Source organism: Dipodomys merriami, unplaced genomic scaffold (genome assembly GCF_024711535.1).
Source record: "Dipodomys merriami isolate MVZ:Mamm:240054 unplaced genomic scaffold, mDipMer1.0.p SCAF_27, whole genome shotgun sequence".
Taxonomy (NCBI): domain Eukaryota; kingdom Metazoa; phylum Chordata; class Mammalia; order Rodentia; family Heteromyidae; genus Dipodomys; species Dipodomys merriami.
In genome coordinates this window covers 2,676,754-2,700,746 of record NW_027204159.1, presented here as the reverse complement: position 1 = coordinate 2,700,746, position 23,993 = coordinate 2,676,754, and the positions used below count along the sequence as shown (strand labels likewise).

Here is a 23,993-nt window from a genome sequence, read left to right as displayed (position 1 = left end):
ACCATTTACTGAAGAGGCTGTCTTTCTTCCATTCTATTTTTTTAGCTCCCTTGTCAAAGATTAGGTGGCTATAGGTCTGTAGGTTCATTTCTGGGTTCATTTTCCTATTCCATTGGTCCTCAGGTCTCTTTTTGTGCCAGTACCAAGATGTTTTGATTACTATGGCTTTGTAGTAGAGTTTGAAATTTGGAATTGATATTCCTCCAGTGCTGTTCTTTCTGCCAAGAATTGTTTTTGTTATTCGGGGTCATTTATTGTTCCATATGAATTTTTGGATGAGGTTGGGATATTGATAGGTATCGCATTGAATTTGTAGATGGCAATGCCATTTTCATGATATTAATCCTGCCAATCCAGGAGCATGGGAGGTTTTTCCACTTCCTTAGTTCTGCTTTATTTTCCTTTTTCAGGTTTTTAAAGTTTTTGTCTTAGAGGTCCTTCACCTCTTTTTTTTTTTTTTTTGTCGGTAGTGGGGGCTGAAATCTGGGTCTGGGCTCTTCTGGTCTTGAGCTCTTCAGCTCAAGGCTAGCCCTACCATTGGAGCAACAGCACCACTTCCTACTTTTTTCTGCTTATGTGGTACTAAGGAATCGAACCCAGGGCCTCATGCATGTGAGGCAAGCACTCTACCACTGAGCCAACTTTCCAGGTCCTGCACTTCTTTAGTTAATTCCTATGTATTTTATTTTTTTGTTGGGCTATTACAAAAGGAGTTGATTTACTAATTTTAGCCACGCTCTTCTCATTATTCGCATACAGGAAAGCCATTGATTTCTGAGGGTTAATTTTATACCCTGCTACTTTGCCAAAGTTTCTGATCAGCTCAAGTAACTTGGGAGTAGAGTCTGTGGGGTTCTTTAAATACAAGATCATGTCATCTGCAAAGAGGGAGAGTTTTATGTCATCTTTCCCAATTTTGGCTCCCCTTTATGTTTGCATCTTGTCTTATTGCCCTAGCTAGGCATTCTAATTCTAAGTTAAAGAGGAGTGGAGAGAGCCGACATCCTTGTCTCACTCAGGAAATCAGCCAATTATTTTCTAAGTGTTATAAATTAAACTTCCCTCCCTTTTTGTCAGTACCGGAGTTGTAACTCAGGGCCTTGTGCAGCTAGGCAGGTGCTTTACTAAAGCCACACTCCCAGATCTTTTTGACTTTCTTTTGGATAGTATTTCATGATTTTGCCCAAGGCTGGCCTTAGAAAACAAGATCTTCCTATTTATGTCTCTCAAATGTATTACAAACATGTATTACTATGCCTGTCTTATTGCATGAGATAGGGTCTAGGGACTTGACTTTCTTTTTGGCGGGGGAAGGGGGGAGGGATAAGGGGAGTATGGACTGACCTGGAATCTTGATAACTGCCTTCCAATTAGGTGGGTCATTTAAATTCATATCCATAAACTTCCTCTATTTGGCATTGTGGACTTATAGATTTAGATAGGCTCTTATTTAAGACAATTTCAGAAGCCTTTGTCTCCTAAAGTACTTGGCTAGTTTTATTCATAGGATCATCTTTAAAACCCATATGATAGCAGGTGTTGCTAAAACTTCTGCAATACAATTCATCATGGGGGTGGAATTTTTAAGACACTAGTATATGACAGGGCAAGAAAATTCAGGAGTAAAACACCTCTGGAATTCTACCTTAGAGTTCTACAAAAGAGAAAAAGATCAACAATATAGAAGTAGAGATAAAATAAAAGTTAATTTTCATTGAGAAAAAAGTTATACTTTTTCTATGGACTAAAATTGTATCACTTTTGTAAGGACTAACGGAAATAGCAATCATCTGTCTGAGTTCCTTTAAAAATCAAATATTCATGAAAATATCAGTTTTCAAGCAAAAATACCTGCAGCAATATAGCAGTTTTTTCAGTTTCAGAGTCTGTCTAGACATTTTATTTCCAAGAAAACTGTTTTTCAAAGTAGGGAAACTGTGAATTTAACTTGAATATGCATGCATAAAAACAGATACCTTCAAGCAGTCTCACTGTATGTTCTGGGAGAGTAAATAGATCTTAGAAGAAGTGTATGTCCATTTACTAACACATTAGTATTATCTGGACCTCAGAAAAATAAGAGAGGTATGGGAAGAACAAAAAGAAAATGAAAAGATGACATCTGCTAAGCACTTGTCTGGATAAGTGTCTTTATCAATCATATTAGGCCACACTGGTGGGTGAGTCACAGAAATGAGGCTTAAATGTTCAATAGTCTTAGGGAAAATCCATTACAATAGGTGTGTGTGTGTGTGTGTGTGTGTGTGTGTGTGTGTGTGTGTGTGTGTGTGTGTGTGTGTGTGTGTGTGTGTGTGTGTGTGTGTGTGTGTGTGTGTGTGTGTGTGTGTGTGTGTGTGTGTGTGTGTGTGTGTGTGTGTGTTTGCTGGTATTAGGGCTTGAATTCTGGGCCTGGGCACTATCCCTCTACCACATGAGGCACAGCTCTATTTCTGGATTTTTGCTAGTTAAGGTTAGAGATACAAGCCTCACAGACTTTCCTGCCTGAGCTGGCTTTAAACTGATTCTTGATCTCAGCCTCTTGAGTAAAAACTTGGATTGTAGGCATGAGCTACCAATACCCAACAAACTCATGGAACTTAATTTGATGTGTAAAAGCAAAATGCTTAAACTAAAGGAGGCTATGCTTCTGGTTTATGGCTGGGAAAAGGAAGTATTTCAGTCAGATGCTAGTGGCTCATGGATATAATTCTAGCTACTCAGGAGAATGGCAGTTTGAAATTAGCTTGGGTAAAAAAGTCCTTGAGATTTTGTCTTCCAAATGCCAATAAAGTGCAGGACTGGAGGTATGGCTCAAGTGTTAGAACACCAGCTGGGCAAGCAAACTGAGCAAGTACAGGCCCACAGTTCACACCCCAATACCACCCACTCAATAACGAAAGGGAGTACTTGGCCAAAGATCTCAGCAGAGTAAAAGATTTGGAGATGGTCATTTATATCCATTTGTCTCTGAAAGCCCATTCTGAAAATTCCACTATCCTATGAGAACCTCTTCTGAGGGTTTGGGGGATGCGGTGGGGATGGGTGCCACCCCACTCTTATCCAAAAGGAATTTGATTTGTGCACTGATAACGTGAGGGCAACCTATCGTGAATTGTATGTAGTAAACCTACTGTTTTTTTTGGAAAGTGGAGGCCTTACTTCTGACTACATTTGCCCCATGTAACAACATCTCCCACCCCTACCTTTAAACTTCAAAGTTTCACTTTCCTGATGAAGGTCCTGCTAAATACTCTGGGCCACTCAGATTCTTTGCAAATGCCTACCAGCACTTATCTTTTGTGCATTCTGGCAACTGGAAAGGTTAGAAAGTCACACTTTGTTATGAATTCTGAGGCAGGAAATAACCAGTAGAAACTCATTTTTGAAGGTATTCATTAAAATGTCCAATAATAGCTAACCCTGTTCTGATCCACAAGATAAGATGACAGAAAGAAAAGGGAGGTGAATAGTTGTTCGCAGATACTTACAACAAAGGAAAATTTTCCCCATAATTTTCACCTTCCCAGAAGCTAGGGAGGATCAATAAACCACTAATCAATTCTTATAACAAAGGCAAAACAAAGTAAAAAATCTGAAATTGCTATTTATAAGAAGAGAAAGTATGGCATAAACAAGTAGAGAGGAGGCTCATTTGAAAAATGGTATGGAAGGTGAAATGATTGGTTTTTCTATCTGCAAATGGTTAGCCACAAATCAAAAGAAATCTCACAGGTATTAAGGAGAGATAAAAGTGTTATGTATGTGTAAATTAAATGAAAATATCAGATGATAAAATCAGCGGAAGTAATCTAGGAAAAAAAAAAACAAGCTGAACTTCACACTACTTTTCAACACGTAAGGTAGAATGTCACCACAAAGACAAACTGAATGCTTGGCTAGGTTCTCAACTCTATTTTAGGCTACCTGCAGCTCTAGCCTACAGAACTGTGACTCAGGATCTCTCTTTCCATGGGATTTTCTCAGCATCCTCTCTGCCAAGCCTCTCTTTTAAATTTCTGATAACATGGCCTTCCTATCCAGTGTAGTTGGTCAGTGTTTCTGTTCCCTAGTTTCAAATCTTTATAGAAACTTCTTTATACTATCTAATCTCTTGATAGCGTAAAGAAAAGGGAGTGAAGCAGAGAAGATAATTTGAGAGAAGAGAGGACAAGCAACACACAGGATGAGGAGGCTAGCTGTCATATTCCTAGACAGGAGCTAGAATGGGCGAGGCCACACAATATGCTGTGGACAGGCCTTCAGGTATCTGTTCCCCCTTTACCTGAATACAAATCATTTCCCCAAGACAAGATATAAGGTAAAAAATCAACATATGCTTACATAAAAACACAAATTCATCCACTAAAATAGGAAAAATTATGACAAACTAGATTTAAGAAACAGATTTAAGAATTCTAAGAAGTCCACTGAGTCCACATGCAGTGAACAGATCTGGAAGACCGACTAGGTGGCTTAATGTTGGTCATTTAATTGCTAATCCTTAGTTCCTAATTCCCAAAATGGAGATAACAGCAATTTCTGAAATTGAATGGAAAGTTTCTAAGACTCATTAATGATAAATTTGAGGTTCTCACACCTATGAGACAATCATCTTTGACATGGGTTTATTTGTCAAAATCTCTACTTTCTGAAATCTCCCTGGCATGATCTAGGCACAGTGAGTAGGAGACTGGCTGCTGGAAGGCACACCACCTCGTCAGTTATCACACCTCCAGCCTGAACTAGACCTCTCACTGTGCCTAAATTCATAGTCCTTCACCCACAAGGAATTAGGAAGACCAAGTGAGGTTTAGAACTGAGGCACCTTCAGACACTGGACTGAGGGATCAGTCAACGCGACCTTTTTCATAATGGAGATGATAGGCAAGAAGAGACAGGTACTCTTGTCATGGATAAGAAAAATGCATAATTAGATACAGGCCATGTTTATTTTGATCGTCCTTTGAGAGAAAAAATGAATTGCAACCCCTAAGTAAATACCCATTATTTGTATACTGAAAGTTGTCACAAGCACGCCAAACCAGAAACATGATTTAAAATGCTTAGTTTTAGTTTCTGAATTTATTCACTGAGTCATTTTTGTCTTCTTTTAGATTAACCATGGAATTACATAAATATCTCATTTTTTCTCTCCTTCCTTCTTCCGCTCTTCCTCCCACTCTCTTTTTACTCTCTCTCTGTCTCTGTCTCTTGCTTTGTCTCTCACACATTGGTATTGGGATTTGAACTCAAGACCTTATGCTTTCAAAGCAGGTGGTCTACCATTGAGCCACATGTCAAGCTCACACTGGGAATCTTTTAAGTAACATCATTCTTTGAATGACTACATACTTCACCTTTAATGAATGATTATCTTTCTTTTTTCAAAGGTAAGGGAACAAAAGAAGTCATTTTGAATGGACCAATTCTATCTTTTCTTGTATTTTGAGTGGGCTTTTGTAACCATTTCAAATACATGTATGTAGTAAAAGTCAAAAGTTAACACAGGAACTGGCAACAGCTAATGTGATAACACAAAATAACGCCAAATATTTAGTTCTAATTATGTGTCAGCATAGTACTGATAGCAATTAACATTTCAATCTTTCTTCTTCTTAGTAAGATTCCCATATTGTTAAATAGCGTTATTACAAATCTCCATTTGCACACGTTTGCCTATACTGTAAGCAGTTTCAGGATAACAACATATATTTCTGCCTTTAAAGGGATTTCCCAGTGAGATTTCTTTCTTCCTTACAAAAGACCTAACATCAGGATACCTGATACAGTCATATTTGACAAACAGTAGCTAAGTTAGCCGTCTCTCAGCCAGGGGGTAGTGAGGATGGGCCACGGGTTCACCTGTGCAAAGGTGACAGGAGCAGCAAGAAGCCAGGTGGCTGAAGTGAGTGCAGTCTAGACTAGATGGCCTGAATGCTCCAGGGTGTCAACTTAATTTGGCAGGCAATGGGGTTGTTAATCAGTAACGAAATTAAATTTCTATTATAGGAAGAAAAACTAACAGCAGGAAGAATGCAAGGAAGTTGCCACTAAAAACAAGTGACTTGGAAAATAAGTGGCATTGTTGGATTATTCAGGAAAAATTGAATACTACACTCACTGACCCTGGTCAGTTTGAGGTGTTCTCAGAAAACACACACATTTCAACCCATTACAAGATCAAGGAACAGTGGCCATCCATCCCCCAAGTCCTTGGGGTCTTCAGGTTGTTCTGAAGCCATCTATGTCTCAAAGGAAACCTTTTGACTTCAAAAATGGGCATATATATAAACGAAAGCAGTCTAACCATTAAATTTCATACCTATTAAAACCTCCCATATTTTATCTCCAACATTCTCAGAAATACTTGATTTCTTAATACAAAGGTCTGATTTGCAATGATTTTGTAGAAAAAAAGAACCAAAAATTCAAAGCCCCTCCTGTACAAATAGTGAAGTATCATGCTTCATGAATCTCTTAACTCCTGATAAATACGGAGTCAGTAGAGCTGATCTACCTGGTCCTGCTACCTAACAGAGGCCAACCTCAGCTTCTGTTTTTGTTTTGTTGTTTTGAATTATTGCTTTTGCTTTGTTTTGTGTCGCTACTAGGGCTCTAACCTAGGGCCTTCAACCTTCACTAGGCTTTGTTTGCTCCTTCACTAGGCTTTGTTTGCTCAGGGCTGTTGCTCTACCACTTGAGTCATACCTCCACTTCTAACTTTTTGGTAGATAAATGGAGATAAGGGTCACACAACTTTTCTCTCTAGGCTTGCTTTGTTAGCTACTCAAGCATTTAAATTCAGATCTTAGCCTCCTGTGTAGCTAGGACTACAGGTATACAACTCAGCTTCTGAATTCATTATAAAATGAGGAGTTATCAACATTTATTTCCTGCACAGGAGAGCAGGAAATGATTATCTCTCTCCCTCCTTTAGGCTGTTATAGTAAAATGAACACTTGCTAAAACAAACATAGAATATTTCGGAAGGCAGATAAATTAGTACTGGGCTATGTACTGAACTAGAATAACAATCACTGAAAGGCATTGTGATTTTGGATAAAAAACCCTCAGTCATTCTTAAGGGCACAGTAAACCTTCTAGTATTTTTCCATCCCTCTCTTTATACCTTATATCAAGCATACTATAAGAAGTGATTCTTTATCCATATACTTCGAGATGTACCTTTGACTGTATTGTCCGCAGATTAACCAGGTGGACGTCACAAGGCAATGATGATACCAATAGACGGAATTCACTCAGCAGCTCAAAGGTGGGTGAAGAGAACTTCTCTTTTACTACCATTGGAAGGATTGGATGGTTCAGGAATGAGGAAGTTATGTGGCTGAAGAGGGAAGGATAGCTGACTGGGATTTTTTCTTCTTCCTATCAAGCAAAAAAGTGTGAGGTAAATCATTGGTTAACTATTTTATTCTAAAAACAGGAACACAATTATATATGCTATTGGGTATTTATACATTTACACAATACATTATTATTCAATATAATTTAAAAATATTTTAGTCTTTGCTATGGTGTAAACTGATAACATTTCTGGATATGCAAACATCGAATAAATCTATACCAGATTTAGGGGTATACATCTGCTTGATAACACAAAAATTAATTAAATTGATGTCTATGTACAACCATAGCCAATAATGCCTAAGGAGTAAAAGCAGACGTATGAAGAGCTAAGAGAATTTATGTAGAAATATCCTTTGATCACCAGCTACATTTGAAGTGAATTAATTTTTTTTAAATGACTACTTCACGGATATCTCCTGATTTGCTTCTTTTTTGTAATAGAGGACTCTAAAGGCTTGGCTACTTATCTGTGTGAAAAGACAGGATTTTAAAAAGATATGGAGCTTAAAATTCAGAATGTCAGATTAACATTGGACAGAAGCGTGCTAGGAAAAAACAACTAGCATCATGCCAGCGGCTAACAGTAGATGTCATTACAATTCAGACCATGGAGAGAGAGAAAAAGTTAAAGGCAGCAGAGGGACACTGCAGTATTAAGCTACTGACAAAAAAGATTAGGTCTGGAAGAGTTCTATGAAAATGTACGCATTAAATAAAGCATACAAAATAATATTCTCCAACAATACTGTCATTTAATGCAACTTGTAGAATAATGTGAATAGGGAAAGGGAACATTTTCAACAAGATACTTAAATGTGCTCACAGATCAAAGGACTTTTTGATCTAGGTCAGGATTGCTGACAAAACTACTTCTGAGTAATAAAAGATAAAATATTCTAACAGACGGGAAAACATCTGCCTTCCCAGATTCGAGAGGCATTAAGTCCATTCTAGGTCAAGGCACATTCAGAAAAAGTTCTCAAGCTTTGTTTAATGTTCTTGGAGGAATTCCTGGACACTTCAGTGAGTAGATGAGACACTTCTTGACTAATTATCAATACCTGAGAAGCAATCATAGACAGATATACCAACCCTCCAAACAAGATCAGTTCTCTGACCTGAATTCAGCTAGTTCTTTCCTCGATTACCACACAACCTAATAACCTTGGAGCCTTTACAAAACATAGATTCTTGAACATCAACTAGATTATTAGAATCAGGATCTCCAGGGGTGAGTCTCAGGGAATGTAAAAGTTAAAAAACAAACAAAATACGTTTGCAAGCCAAGCCCACGAATCAGCCACATACTGTTCTGTGATTCTGTGCTGGGAACTGCCCGCACACACACATTCTAATACATACGTATCTATACTATAAGTACACACATATACTCTATTCTCATATTTTTATTATATTTATCTATACGTATATAATCTTATAATCTATACTTCATTTATATCTATCTGTGCACGTGCATGTACATGCCTTACTCAGCTACTTTTGGATTAAAGAAACAAGATTCAAATTGAAAGGTGTTCAGACAAAAAGAAACCATGCCATGCATGCAAATTGTTTGAGATTAAAGAAGTGAAACTTGATTGCCCTCTGCAAGAAAAGACAGAAGTTTATATAAGAGTTGCATTTCAGCACCAGTAAGAGTACAATTAACAAGTAAACTGCTGAAGTCTAGCTGGAGTAACCAGGCAAAGTAATCACCTAGGGGTCCCATTTGTACATGTTTACCTACTGCAACAAAGGGCTCCCCACCATATTTAACTGTTGAACTACCAGTATTTGATTAACTGCTAGTAGGTAACCTTCTAAGCCTTTGGAAAAATCCAAAATTGATACAATGTGTGTTTAAGCTCTTAATGGGTTTACTGGCCTTGTAGTTACTGATATTGGTCCTATAAATAGTATTTGGAGTTTAGTTGCCTGGAAGGTTTCAGAGTATGTAAGTCTAGCTTTCTCTCTGCAACTTATTTGACTTTGAAGAGTTTCTAGTACATTGTGATTCAAACTACAAAGAGTTGAGATCTTTCTTACTGAGTTAGAAGATCTTATTCTAGGAATCAGAATTAATTCCAGGCTGCTTGGTTCTCTTTATTAAGCTAACTTGAGCTAACTGATCATCAACAGTTAGAGGCTTTTTCATCTAATTAAAACTTGGTAAATTATTTAAGACAGTGAGAGGTCGTTTCTAGTTATTTTTGTTTACTCAGTTTGATTTGATACATTTATGCCTCTGACCTTTGAGTGGTATTACTTTCCAGAGCCTTATATAAACAATTGGGTTTTTAATCTCATCTTTCTGTTTCTTTTTTCCTCCCTCCCTCCCTTCTTTGTTCTTGTTGGTTGTGGGGCTTGACTCAGGGCCTGGGTGCTATCCCTGAGCTTCTTTGTTCAAGTCTAGTGCTACCACTTTGAGCCACTTCTGGTCTTCTGGAGGTTAACTGGAGATGAGAGTCTCAGGGACTTTCCCACCTGGGCTGGCTTTGAATGTAATCCTCAGATCTCAGCCACCTGAATAGCTAGGATTACAGGTGTGAGCCACTGGTGCCCAGCCTCTTTCTGTTTCTTCTTGTATGGAAAGAACCAGTATCCAGAGGTAAAAATGACAGTTGTACCACTTACACATTTGTAGGATCTCCAAATCTATAATGCCTCTTTTCCCATACCAACCATCACTAGGAAAGGGGTACTAGGAAAGGAGTTACAGTCAAAGAAATAAATCTTGAAGTGATTAGTGCAAATACTTTCCTGTCCCCCTCCCCCTTATTGATCATTAGTGTGACTGCTAGTCAACTTTGTTCCACCAGTGTCCTCCACTGGCATCTCTGTATATCCTAGAGCACTGATTACTCCAAGTCTTTGCTCCTACTGTTTCTCTGCAGAACCCTCTGAGAACAAAACTTAGTCCAAGATTGTTTCCATGAAGCTGACAGATTGAAGGCTTCCCATCAAAACCCTTAACTTTCTAGAGAGCATTTCCATTTGTCCCATCATCAGTACCTTAGTCTTAGTAGAAGCTAAAAACACTGTTCTAGAAAAGTTAAATCAATGTCACTAGAAATCAAAAGGTACAAGATACTGACCTAAGAATTTATAGTTGAATAAAAGACAAGAGATCAATATAGGATTATCAAAACATTGGAACACATTTGAATTGGTTATGTTCCAACGAGGTTGTGTGATACATGTCAAGGCATGCATCTCAGACAGTCCTCAAATTCTAGATCCTCCTTCTAAGTATTGTAATTATAGGCATTTTGGGCATTATGCAAGGTGTTTAATATTGGAATCAATAAATGATTTCACTTCTAAGTGAAAGATTCATAGATCTTACATGAATTATTTTATTGCCATAGTTAGCAAAAGTTTTTGCACATTAGTATCAATATAGAGGAAAAAGCACATCTAAGCCAGAAATATTTCCAGGAGGATCAAGAGACAGTAGCTGTCAACACTCAGACAATGATGTGCCTATGCAGTTTTAGCTGTTAAAACTATCTTGCCAATAATTGATTTAAACTGTAAGACTTAAGAAACTTATATGAATCTTGACATCTAAAATGAATATTATTTTTTCCCAAAGAATTCTAAATACTTGAAGAATTCTTTCAATTAGCTGTTTCCATTTCATTCAATCAATTAGTGTTTTATTTATAGAATGCCTATACCAGCAGCAAAAGGCCCTGTGGGAAACTTGGAGATGAAATGGACAAGTTCCTGGAATCTAATAGGAAGAATAAAATATGCATATGGTGATAAAGCAGTGAGTGGAAATTGCAGTACAGTAGCATGATGTTCTGTAACAGCTTGCTCATCTAGGTATTTATGTATCCACTCATATCTATGGTATCTATCTATGATATCTGTCTGTCTGTCTGTCTGTCTGTCTATCTCCTGATTACCTATCAGTGAAGCAGAAATTCATGGTCCAAAGGGAAGAAAAGAATGGATCAGATCATCAAAATGCACAGATTCAAAGGGGATATGATGTAGTCATAAGGAAGATAATTAAGTGAGCACTTATCTCAACTACTATTATGAGTTTTCTGGCAGAGAGGACAAAAAGTCATGTGTGAAAGCACTTTCAGGGAAGAGGGCATGGGAAGAACTTAGAGTTGGGGAAAAAAAAAAAAACAGTAAAAAAATAAAGCAGTGAACCAAAAGCAGAAATGATGAGAGGTATTCAAGATGTTTAGAGGAGAGGCAGGAGTCATATATACCATGATAGGCTCTCAGGCCATTGTATGAATTCTGCCTTTTATTGTGAATGAAAATAATGAGAAGACATATTAAAGGCTAAGCTGAGATTAATAGGGTAGCTGTGGTTTGTAGCAGTAACAACAACAACAACAACAACAACAACAAAAATCCAATCACTCACTCTGTCTACTCAGGTGAACAAGCTTCTGGATACTAGGAGGGGAATAAAATATGTGTATGTTGATTAAGAAATAAGCAGAAATTGCTATATAGTAGGATGGTAGTTCTTCCTATAAAGTGGCAGCTGTGGCAGAAGAATGTGGGGTATATGTACAGGCAGATTTGGGAAATACATGGTATCAGCTTAGATCAGAAAGACATAAATCAAGAAACTCACAGATGTGAAATGTGCAGGTGAAGAGACAGGCAATTGGGATTAACTGTTGTGAGAAAAGGATTGAGGAGGGAAAAATGGCCATCGGGAATGATTCAGACATGGTCCTGGCTTAGAGGGGTGTTTCTGTCAGCCAGTAAGAGAACACTGGGACAAAAAACCCCACCTGTATGGTTAAGGGAGTTCATAAGAGTAATCTGGGATTACATCTAACTTGAGACACACAAACACAAAAGAAAATATCAGGTAGGAACTAGATAGATGGATTTGGAGATCAGAGGTAAAACTGATGTAGGGATATAAATTCGTGGGTTCCATCTGAGTAAAGGTAGCAGGTTGTACAATGAGGGAGACGATATTGACAAGAGATAGCATCTAAAATGAGAAAAGGACAAAGCCAGGGGCCAGGCCTTGAGCATTCCATATTTTATGTCTAAGGAAATAATCAAAGAGATAAAAAATAGCCAGAGAAGTTGAAGAAAAACCAAGTAAGTATGGCACTGGGGAAGCACTGACAGGGCAGTTTCTTAAGAAATGGCTATTTTAAGTGTCAAATGGTACTAGAAAGTTTGGGTAGGTTATGACAGAAGATATCCACTGGAGACTGTCACATGGGCAAGAGCCAGAGAAGAGAGCCAGATGAAACAAACTCTTCATTAGCTCTGAGTAAGAAGTGTTTTCTGCTTTTATTTATTTATTTATTTATTTATTTATTTATTTATTTATTTATTTATTTATTTATTTATTTATTTTGGGTCCGGTTGTGGGGCCTGAACTCTGGGCCTGGGCGCTGTCCCTCAGCTCTTCAGCTCAAGGCTAGCGCTCTACTACTTGAGCCACAGCGCCACTTCCGGCTTTTTGCTTATGTGGTGCTGAGGAATCGAACCCAGGGCCTCATGCATGCAAGGCAAGCACTCTACCACTGGGCCACCTTCCCAGCCCCTCTGCTTTTATTTTTAACAGAAGAACAAAGGCTGCTGAACAGCCAATGAAAAAGATCTCCTAGAGAAGTGTTGGTTTGGATGATGGGGGAAAGGCAAGAAGAGAGGATTGACTATAAAAGGATACGGAGGAAAGTAAAGGGGGTGAATGCCAAGCCATGTGGAGCTACTGGCCTAAGAAAAACGGAGGGTTAAGGGAGGAAAATGGGGAAACAAAGGAGACTTAGTATCTGGAATAGAAAGCTCTCTTTTTTGGCTGTTCTCCCTAAGAAGTAAACAGTGAAGTTACTGCCTAAAAAGGGAAATAATGTAGTGCAGAAAAGAGATGGAGAACAAAGGGGAAGGGCCATTTCCAGGACCATTGATGGAGATGAGCATTAATACATGGAGAACTCTGAAGATCCCTCTGATGACATCTGAGTATTATCAGGTACTCAGGTAAAGTCTGGCTTTTGTCAAACTGTTCAACACTGATGGCTGGACTTTTGCTTACTGGAATAAAAACTGGTTAGACTACAGGTAAGTCAATCAATTTCCAATTAATAAATGTAAGACGAGAATAAGATCACTATTTGTTTTTCCCCAGTAACTGGGTTTTCACTCAGGGCCTCAAACTTGCTCAGGTGACACTCTTACCTTCTTGAGCCAGGCTTCCAACCCAGCTTTTAACTGGTTATTTTGGAAACAGAGTCTGAGGATTTTTCTACCTGGTTTGGCTTCAAATTGCAATCCTCTGGATCTCAGTTTCCTGAGTACTGGGGGTTAAAAATGTGAGCCACCAGTACCTGGCTTCAAACTTTTGAATATATTCTACAATCAAGCTTAATTTTCCAAAGTATGTGACTAAGCTCTACTACATAATTCTTAGTTAGCCCAATTTTTAAAACTTACATCTTTGAAAATAATTTCATTTGAACTGCTTCCTTGACATTTACCTTCATAATGAACAAAAATAAAACATAAAATGACCCAAATGCAGATCCAACACAATATTTACAATTGAAATTTGCTATGAATTTTGAATTGCTGCTCAATCTAATATAAAGATAACGGAATTGGAAATTTATGTAAATAAAATTTTATATAAATAAAAAATATATAAATAAATTTTATATAAATAAAAATTAAGTATAAAGTTGTCACTTCAAATTAAGGTGACAAAGAAAACATCACCAGACCATGCTTGTTATTTTTTCCTACCATATTCACAACACTTCTTTTTTCCAGTAGTATTCGAAATAAGTTGGCTGTAATCTTGTTATCATGGACACCTTGCCCAAGGCCACGGTTATCATCTTGCATGAGTCTTCGATCCATGAAGACTTCAATTTGACCTAACAAACAACAACAGTGAAACTGAGTAGGATTTAATACATATATTCATGAAGGATAATTACAGAGGAAGATACGATATCATCAGCTAGGGCAGGTAGATATGGATACCATGGGTTTTCTTTCTTTGATAATAGCTCAAAGTCACTATGCTAAATTCATAAAACAGGACTGCATTTCTGCTTTCCTTCATTAATGTTTAATCATCTCTGATGAGAAGTTTAAAATGGAACAGGACAGATAGAAACTTAACAGAAACTTTCTCCAAAAAAACCTAACCTGCAGGGCAAATCAAGTTCTCTTGAACTTTTGTTTTGGTAGCAGAGCAGTGCTTAGAATAAAAATGCTGATGGAAGCAATTAGGAATGAATTATACATGAAATAACAAGACACATGTACCTAAGGGGTTTTAAACAAGATTTGTGAATGAAATCCAGACTATTTGATAGGTGACAATTCTGAGGAAGTTGTAGAATTTGGAGACACTTCCTGATACTGTTAACAGTACCTCCAATTGCCCAGCTAGTCCTTTGGCTTACATGGGTCATATTTAATTCCTTCATTTGCTATTCAATAGTTACCATATTTCCTCTGTTTTAGGATCTAAGCTACTGATTAGGTTACATGAGCTAGTAAACTGAAGAAACTAAAACCAACACCAACTATATGTAGGCATTTAAGATTACACTCAATGAAACTTGAAATTAAAAGCTATGCATACTTTAAAAATATATTTATATTATTCATATCTATTAATGTATTAATGATCATTCAGAAGGAAAAATAAACATTAAACCATTTTAGTAACTATTACTCTTGTAATCATACTAACTCTTTTTTTACTTTCTTCTTGATTTAGGTTTCCAAAACATAAAACTATAAGTAAAGAATAGCCGAATTTTTTTGGTTACTATCCCATAGTTCAGCTGACAACTATGTATACGCCCCAGCACTGACTCACTGTTCTCATGCCTATTCACAGTTTATCATTTTATATCTAACAAACATTAGTTCATCAATCTCTAGGTAATTTCTAATTTCTCTCCTGTTTCTAAACATTAATTCATAAAACATGTGACATTTAATAATTTACCAGTTTGTGCTTCATTGTCTTTACTCAATTACTAGGGGTATTTGAAAGCCAGTAGCAAAGGAGAGGAAGATGTCTCACTGCCTGGATCTAGTGACTAGTACCTGTTTAGAGCACAACTTTGAGAAGTTAAAGCCACACTTATATATTAGTGATTCAAGAGTCACTAAGATGGTCTGAAGAATGGTGATTTTTATGTAAGTTAACATCTACAGATTGGGAACTTCATTTAAAGTTATTTAAATTTACAATTACTTAACATTCTGGATATTTCTTCAATAACTGAAAAACTTGGCAACATTGGGCTCCTATCCATATGGCAAAAATTAAACAACACCAAGTAGTGAGCAGCTTTTGCCCTGTCCATGGTAATGTGCTCTCCAGTGTGTCCAAGCCTCAGCCATCTGTGGTGCACACTCAGTATTAGTCTCCTAAGTGTAGGTTCACATGATTTAGTCTAGTGAAGGCCACAACACAAACTGAGAAGAAGCAACTAGTTTGTGTGTGGAAGAGTACAATGGATGTAGATGCCTAGTATAAAAAGTAGTTTTGTGTAAAAAGGATAATATATAAATATATTTTTATATTTTCTGCGCTCACATCTGACTGATCCTTTAGGTATTTTTAGCAATCCTTAGTAGATTAAAAAAATGATAGAATGTATGAAAACCAATTAAAAGAATGTATTTTATAGAATAAAAGTCTCTCAATAGAAAGCTTAACAAAAGTGGATTGATGTTTACTGTCTATATTCTCTTTCTCTGCCTTGCTTTCTCTTTTGGAAGGTACTTCAGCTTCTTTCAGCTGCTTCATTCTCACAACCATATCACTCCTACCTCCTTTCTTCTTTTAGGAGGTAGCACGGTAACAGACTATGTATGGTAATTAGTTTCTGGCACTGGAACAAAATACTCGAGTAAATCAGCTTATAGAAGGAAAGTGGCTCATAGTTTCAGCCCATGGCCACTTGGTTCTTTTTTCATCCTTGTAGCAAGACAGAAATAGCATGGCATAAGGGCATGGCAGAAGAAAGCAGCTTGCTGTATGTCAACCAGAAAGCAGGGGGAAAGGAAGAGACCAGGGACAAAGTATGCCCTTCTGGAGAATGCCTCCAGGGACCTACTTCCTCTAGTCGGGCTCTGCCTGCTAGCTTCCACTAGACTATCTCAACAACGCCATTAAATTATGAGTCCATCAACACATTAATTCACTGGTCAGATCCAACTACTCATCATCCAACTATAATGTCATCAACGCATAAGCCATTTGGGAAGTCATGTCACATCTAAAAGAATGTAAATTTGAGTTACAACTTCATACTTGCAGGCAATCAGAAGTAAGCTCTTGCTGTGGTTTAGATATAAAATGTCTCGGTCCCAAGTCAAGTCAGTGGCAATACTGAGAGTTTACTGAATCACAATGCTGCTAACTTCATCTATGGATTATTCCACTGTTAAGTTCATAGCTGAATGGTCTGGGTTATGGGGGACATATCTAAAAGATCTACCTGTCCCCATACTCCTTCCCTTTCTCTCTTCTTCCCTCCCTTCCTTCCCTGTCTCTCCTTTTTCTTCTGCTTACCAACTACCACCAGAAGAACAGTTCTTGGCCCCCGCCCCCTTACCTATGCTCCCTATATGAGGGTATGCTTAGGGCCTAAAACCTTTGTTGTGACAAAAAACTGACTAACACAGGGAAAGGGAGAAAAATAAGGGAGGGGGGGATAACAAGTTTTAACAAGTTTGACACGAAATATACTTACTACCTTATGTATGTAACTGTAACCTCTCTGTACAGCACTTTGACAATAAAATTTTAAAAAATAGTAACTGTGACATGGTGTCTTAGGTCCCTTCTTATCTGAAGACTGAGGCAATTCCTTTTATGGAGTTATCACAAAACTTTAACTTGATTAATATTCTGATTCTTGAAAGATAGGTAGGTTTTTAACTGGAAAGGCTAATGAACACATTTGGCAAAATGTAGTCATTACATTTTGAAGTGAATTATATTCTTACAGCTGAAACCTTTGAAAGCAAAAGAGAATTTAAAGAACACATACCAGAAGACATACTCGAAACTCCCAAGGACTGAGCAGAGAGCAGTGTCAATCGATGGTCAGCATCCTGGATGTATGCCATTGTGGTCATAGGATAAACATTTGCTTGAAGAGGCAATTTGTCCATGGTCCTTCTAGGTTGAATCTACAAAACCAAGCAATGCCCTTTTTGGAAAATGTGATATTTAAATATATGCGTTTATAAAAGGACTATTTAAAGTACTGAGTCCTCTTCCAAAGATAAAGTGACACCAGTTCTGGTCTTGTTCAAGCAAAGATATCATTTAAAAATTAAACTCTTCTTTAAAACAGTATGAAGGAAACCATGTGGATCTTAGAAAACAATTTTTGAGTAGGAATGCAAGAACTTGTCCAAATTTTAAAAATAGGCATTTCTATTTAAATTCAGAATAAAAATGCCTAACAAAAGTCTTCTGGCTCTCCCATATTTGCATAAAACAAATTATAAAGGTATTAAGTATTCATTTCTCATCCAAATCTAACATACTGCTTTTGTAATGAATGCTAAGCATAATAGCTCTGTATCCCCTTTCAAGAAATATCTCTTATTATTTTTGAATCCATTTTAATAAATATCACAGATCTCCCACCAAATCCTATAATATATTACACATTATAATCAAATGCATTTATATTTAAAAATCACTCAATATTTACTCTTCTTGTTTAGTTTCAATCTAGATAGGTCTAAATTCTAGTTTCTCATGCATGAAATTTTATATTTTAAAAGAGATTGTCTGTCAGTAGCCCAGTTAGTCCGAGTCACAATGACTTAAATTTTAGCCTCAAAAGACTATTGCCAGTGAATCTTCATACCACTTAAAAATGTCATCTCCTCATTTACACTTTCAAAAGTTTAAGATGAAAGTCAGAATGAGGAGAAGTATAGTCATTGTAATAGTTCATGTGCACTGATTGCTCATTAATAGATACTTACTGAGGAATGCCTCATAGATCTAATCTCTAATACTCCCAGCATTCAAGTTATTGGTTGTTATGTTCCCTCCCCTCATTCACGTTCTTATAACCTGTGAATAAGACTTTATGTTAAAATATTCCAATTCAACTACTTAAATTTTCCACTAATCCTATGCCTGGCATTCTTGTAAGAGGGAAATCTAGACATTGAAGGAAAGATAGAGTCTCATACAGGGCCATCAAGTGACCCCAGAGAAAGAAACTTGAGTGGTATGTCTACAGGAATGCCAGGGGGTGTCAGTAAATGCCAGAAAGTAGGAAGAAAAAGGAAGGATACTTTTTTTTTTTTTACTGACTGTGGAGAACAGGCCCTGTGGAGCTCTTAAATTCAGGTATCTGGTCTCCTGAACTGTGAAAGAATGAAGTTCTCTTGTTTTAAGCTACCCAGTTTGTGTGATTTGTATGGTATGGTAGCCCTATGAAATTAATATGTGGGTAAAGAAACAACTGTAAATTGTGGAAGGAAGGAAAGGAGGAAAGAACAAAGATGAGAGGGGAGGGGAACACTGAAAAAATTTTCCATTTCTCCTAATTCTGACCTTCCCATATCTCTTAATTCATATCCTTAAATATTAGATATTTAACTCTGCCATAACTATATTGTTGCTTCCCAGTCCCCACCTATGGGTCTAGATATCTACTTTCACCCAAGTAATCCTAATTTCAAAGCTAAAATAACATGGCTTAAAAATAGATTATGGACTCAAAAATGTATTTTCCCTTTTATTAAAATATTTGATCCCTAAAAAGAAAACATTTTTCAGTCACTCATTTTTACTAAGTTTTCTCATTCATGTATACACCCACACATACAAATAATTGCTTCTGAGAGATGTTAAGAAAGGATTTTATTTTGTACACATGAAAATGAATCACCATAAAGTCAGGATTTCATTTGAAAACCAAATGGCTATAGTAGAATTAACATGTTAATTGGAATGTATGTAGCAATTTCCTGTACTTTGGAATAGGTTTAAATTTAAACTTTTAGAGGAAATCACAGAAAAGAAAACTATCACACTCTTTCCACTTATAGCCACTTGAAAACAGACAAAAAAGAAAGCATATGTTATATAATTATTTCTATTCATAGCCAGGAATTTCCTAAACGCTAATGTATAAAAAACTGCTCCTTTAAAAAAATACTATTATTTCAAAGACACATTGCCCATGCACATACAATTCAAAACACAGAGATTGAGTTAACAATAGAACTAGTACTATTACATTTTGATAGATAATGATCTCAAAAACTTGTAGGAGAGAATTTTCTTACTATTTAAAATTAATGAAAATTTTGATTAAGTATATACCTGCCCATATTTCTAGACAGACCTGTTTCTCTATGTATACATATATGTATGTATAAATGTATTGATAAAGAGAGGAAAAATTGTATAAAATTAAAATTTTCATAAAATTTAAGAGTTCATTATTAGATCATACATTTACTAATATATAAAGAATAAATAAAATATACACAGACTAATTCCTCATGAGGAAAAGGTATCTGTCAATACCCTGATCATGTTTCCTTTCTAGTATATTATATAAATAATAGAACATAGTATTATATAAAAGTAAAACAATATATTAGCATAAAATAATTATACAATAAGGTCAACAAATTTCCCTTTATGAAAAAAAAATAAATTCTGCAAGAAATATTCCTACAATATTTTTTCTAACTTAGGAAACCTGACTGAATATAGAATCTGTGTCTGTTAAAATTTACCTTTAGTTTAGAAATAATTTGCAACATGAGGCATATTTTTTCAAAGAAATCTAAAATCAACTGGCTTATTATGTTATATTAATTCACTAATTCAACCAATCCTTTCTCATTTTACTTATTTTGTGCTGGTTGCGGAGCTTGAACTTTGGGTCCTGGATGCTGTCTCTGAGCTCTTTTTGCTCAAGGCTAGTAACACTACCACTACCACTATCTCTTTGAACCACAGTGCTATTTCTGCTTTTTTATTTTTTTAAGTTGGAGATAAAGAGCCTCACAGACTTTTCTGCCTGAGTTGTCTCTGAACTGCAATCCTCACATCTCAGCCTCCTGAGTAGCTAGGATTACAGTCATGAGCCACCAATGCTCAATTATTTTAAAGAAAATTACCTGGTATCCATTTAGGTCAGTATAAAATCTGTTTTGGTTGTTTATTTTAGAAGAAATTCTCATCACAATCTCACGGTTATGTACATCTCGGATGTCTACAATATTGGAAACTTCCACAGACTGTCCTTCTATTCCTAAAATTAAAAAAAGTACACATTAGTAAAAAGTAATTACTGCCACAATTTTCCTAAATGTAGTGTAGAGAACTCCTTCCAAATTAATATACATTTCCTTGTTTTCTGCTTCTTATCTTTATAATCTCATATATAAAAGTGTTAAAATTTATCTTTCTTCTATTTTAATATTAGAATGTTGGCAGTATTTTTGCAGGGGTATAAATTAATTCAATGGATATAGATGACATGTAACATGTCACTGGCTCTCCAGTGAGTTCTGAGAGGAAGAAGGCCATTAAGTGAGAAGAGGCCAGCTCTCTTTTACAGGATTAGTTCCCCTTCTCACCTGTACCTACTACTCCCTGACAGTGGCACTGAAACCCACCCACCCACCACCCTTTCTTGCTACACTACACATTAAGATCCACTGAAATTTATACTCTATTGATTTAAGAGACATGTGCTGTTACCCACAATCTACTTCTAAAAAAAAGACAGGAGATCGGATGATTTATAGCTGAATCCCATTTTAACATATTGGTTCTAGTAGACTACAATCTAGAGAGCTCCCTAGAAGTGAAATCAATCTCAGCTGAGTTTGGTATCTCTTAGAAGCCTGAGTTATGGAGTAATCCATTCTACTTTTTGCTATATAAGGCAAAGAACAAGTGAAAAATGGCCCAGATTTAGCAAACTTTTTTTTTTCTTTCTGATAAACACCTTAAGTGTTTACTAGTATCTATCTGTCATTCTACCTTAACTGTCTCATCAGGTCCTCAACAAAACCTTGGGTCAATTTCAGATGAGAGGTGTTATGAAAAACCCCAACACACTCAGTCAGATGGAGTGTATGTGAGAGATATTACAGGATCTTCAAAAGAGAACAGTCAGGAAAGAGGTCAAAAGAAGAGACACTACTCTATCCTATTTTATAAAGCTGATGCTCTTGAAGTTACAAGAACTCTGGAAACTTACCTGCAGTTTTACTTCCTTTACCCTCTTTTCCCTCCTTTCCACACAGTTACTGTTACTATTACAAACACAAATTCTTTAAACTAATGAAGTCTGCATAGGGATGGTGAGCATGATTCCCCACTCCTAGGAGTCAAAAGCAATCCCCACAGCTTAGAGAAAGTGACAAATGTTCAAAGAAATTTTTTATCTGTGAGATTTGAGGAAAAGAATTAACAGAGAAAACTTATACAGTCCACGCTCATGGATTCTGTGAAAGACACACTGGAAAATATAAAAATATAAATAATAATACAGAGATAAAGAATACTAAATGAGACACGGTATACATTTATAGCATCAGCAAAATGTTCATAAATTTTTTTCCTAGTACATAGTGCTCTTCTAACTAACCCACCTTAATTGGAGATAACTTTAATTTCTTGTTATATTTGTAAATATTTTATGAATACAATGAGCCTCAAAAGGGGATGGCCTTTTATGGCCACTTCTATGGCCACTCTGAACTATTAATTTGCCTGTTAAATATATGCATATGTTTCCTTCTGAGAGTTATCAGAGGAATTTGTAAAGGCAGATATACCCCAAATATCCCAACCACTATTGGGAAGTTTTAAAAAAAAATCACATAAATCAGATAGTACAACATAATCTGCTATGAACTAGAATATAAATTGTTTTAAAGGCAAATTTTATTTTAATGTGCTTCCATTAAAACAAAAGTGAAATGCATATGGAATTTTAATAGATGAACATCTGTAAATGAACTTAAGATATTCATAACACAAAATGTAGGGGGTGAGATTGTAGCTCATTGGTACAGCTTTGTGTATGCAAGACCTGGGGATAAATTCCCAACACATACAAACAATCAAAACCCCCAAACAAAAAGCAAATGATAATATTCATGTAGCACTAAAGAGCATAGGTGATGACAGGATGTTAACTCTTCCTGGAAGCATTTAGAGGATTGTTGGTAGTCTTTTATCTTTTCTTCTCTCTAGATTGGATATCCTCTCAAGGTTAACAGAACACATGAAATCTTAGCAAGAGGGAGTATCATTAATTTCAATTCATGTCTCTCCAGAAAATATTTACAAAGAACAGCCTCAAGAAAAAATTAATGATTTCACATTCCCCCCCAGCAATGATAAATTATTTCTACTGAGAAAGTCATCTTCCTCAAACTTAATATCATCCTCAGATCATGTTGTGACAAGTCCTCAAGCTCTTTTAAAGCAGCTCATGGCCATTCACAATTTGGCAAGACATTAATTTGGAGTTTTAAAATAAGATGAATGTTACACTACTACAAACCAAATTAAAACCTACCATTGCAATAAAAGGAGTTCCCAAAGAGAAAGCATTTATATTTAGGAACAGTTTGTGTGTGAAAGATAAACAATTGCCAACCTTGTCATTTCCATGTCTAGAATTCCCTAAAGTGTGCCTTTGTCTCAGAAGCCAGCTAGATACCATGGGGCCCAGTGGTCTCCTGGATTGCTCCAGTACAGGAGAGAGAGGGAAGCACTCTCTGAATATGTTACTTTCCAGGCCTGGGTAGCCAAGGCTTTCAAAATCTTTCCAGATTTTTTGTAGTTCTGGGAAGGAAAATGGATCTACATGATTAGCAACCCCCAAAAGATGGTGGAGCTGTGATTAGAATTCAACAATGAGAAAGAAGTGGCCTCTTGTTTCTAATACCTTCCCTCTTGAAACAGAGAGAAAGGACAGTATTTGTTACACAAGCAATGCAAGGTCAAATAGAGACAATTTACAAGTGAAATTTTGTAAAAAGAAATGTTTTTCAGATGCTACTCCTGAGCAAGCTGCTCTGAACATACTGCAGATTCCACTCTCACCCCTGTAATAGGGGGTATTTTTTCACCCTAAGTCTGTTAGCTTCTCATAGACACAGTCCATCCCACACACCATCTTTATGTTACAGTTCTTAGCATCTTGGGCACATGGTAAATGATTAATCACTGTTAAACAGAAGAAGCTAGGATATAAACACCTGTTCTTCATCACACAGAAGTTAGATGATATGAGAGGATAAAGTTTAAGCATCAGGGAAAATGAAGAGAAAGGAGTTTTACTTGTGAACAGATGAATGTTGGAATGTAAGCTCAGGGATAGGGAATTATATCTTATTGAGCTCCCAGCATGAAGCAGGTAAAGCATAAATGTCAGCTTATAAAAGGATGACAGCTATGAGGGCCTGGTAGTGACTAACAGTCACTGATACTGACTGTGTATCAGATGCTCATTGCATATTATATATAATAACTCATTCAGTTGTGACATTGTCAGAAGGCTGGCAGCACCAGGGCTAAGCCTTTCAAACACCATACCTAATCGGCAGACCAACAACTGAAGAAAGTTGAG

General features: G+C 36.5%; 1 protein-coding gene across 1 annotated transcript in view; it reads right to left on the bottom strand.

Moving 5' to 3' along the window:
• The window catches only part of Man2a1 (mannosidase alpha class 2A member 1), a 161,209-nt gene that overhangs the window by 8,160 nt on the left and 129,056 nt on the right, over positions 1-23,993 (bottom strand). The window contains exons 17-20 of the mRNA XM_070036027.1: positions 20,518-20,651; positions 17,400-17,541; positions 14,116-14,249; positions 7,186-7,386 (exon numbers count right to left, since the gene is read on the bottom strand). Coding sequence (XP_069892128.1) covers positions 7,186-7,386; positions 14,116-14,249; positions 17,400-17,541; positions 20,518-20,651 — 611 coding nt within the window. The remainder of the gene's footprint in view (positions 1-7,185; positions 7,387-14,115; positions 14,250-17,399; positions 17,542-20,517; positions 20,652-23,993) is intronic.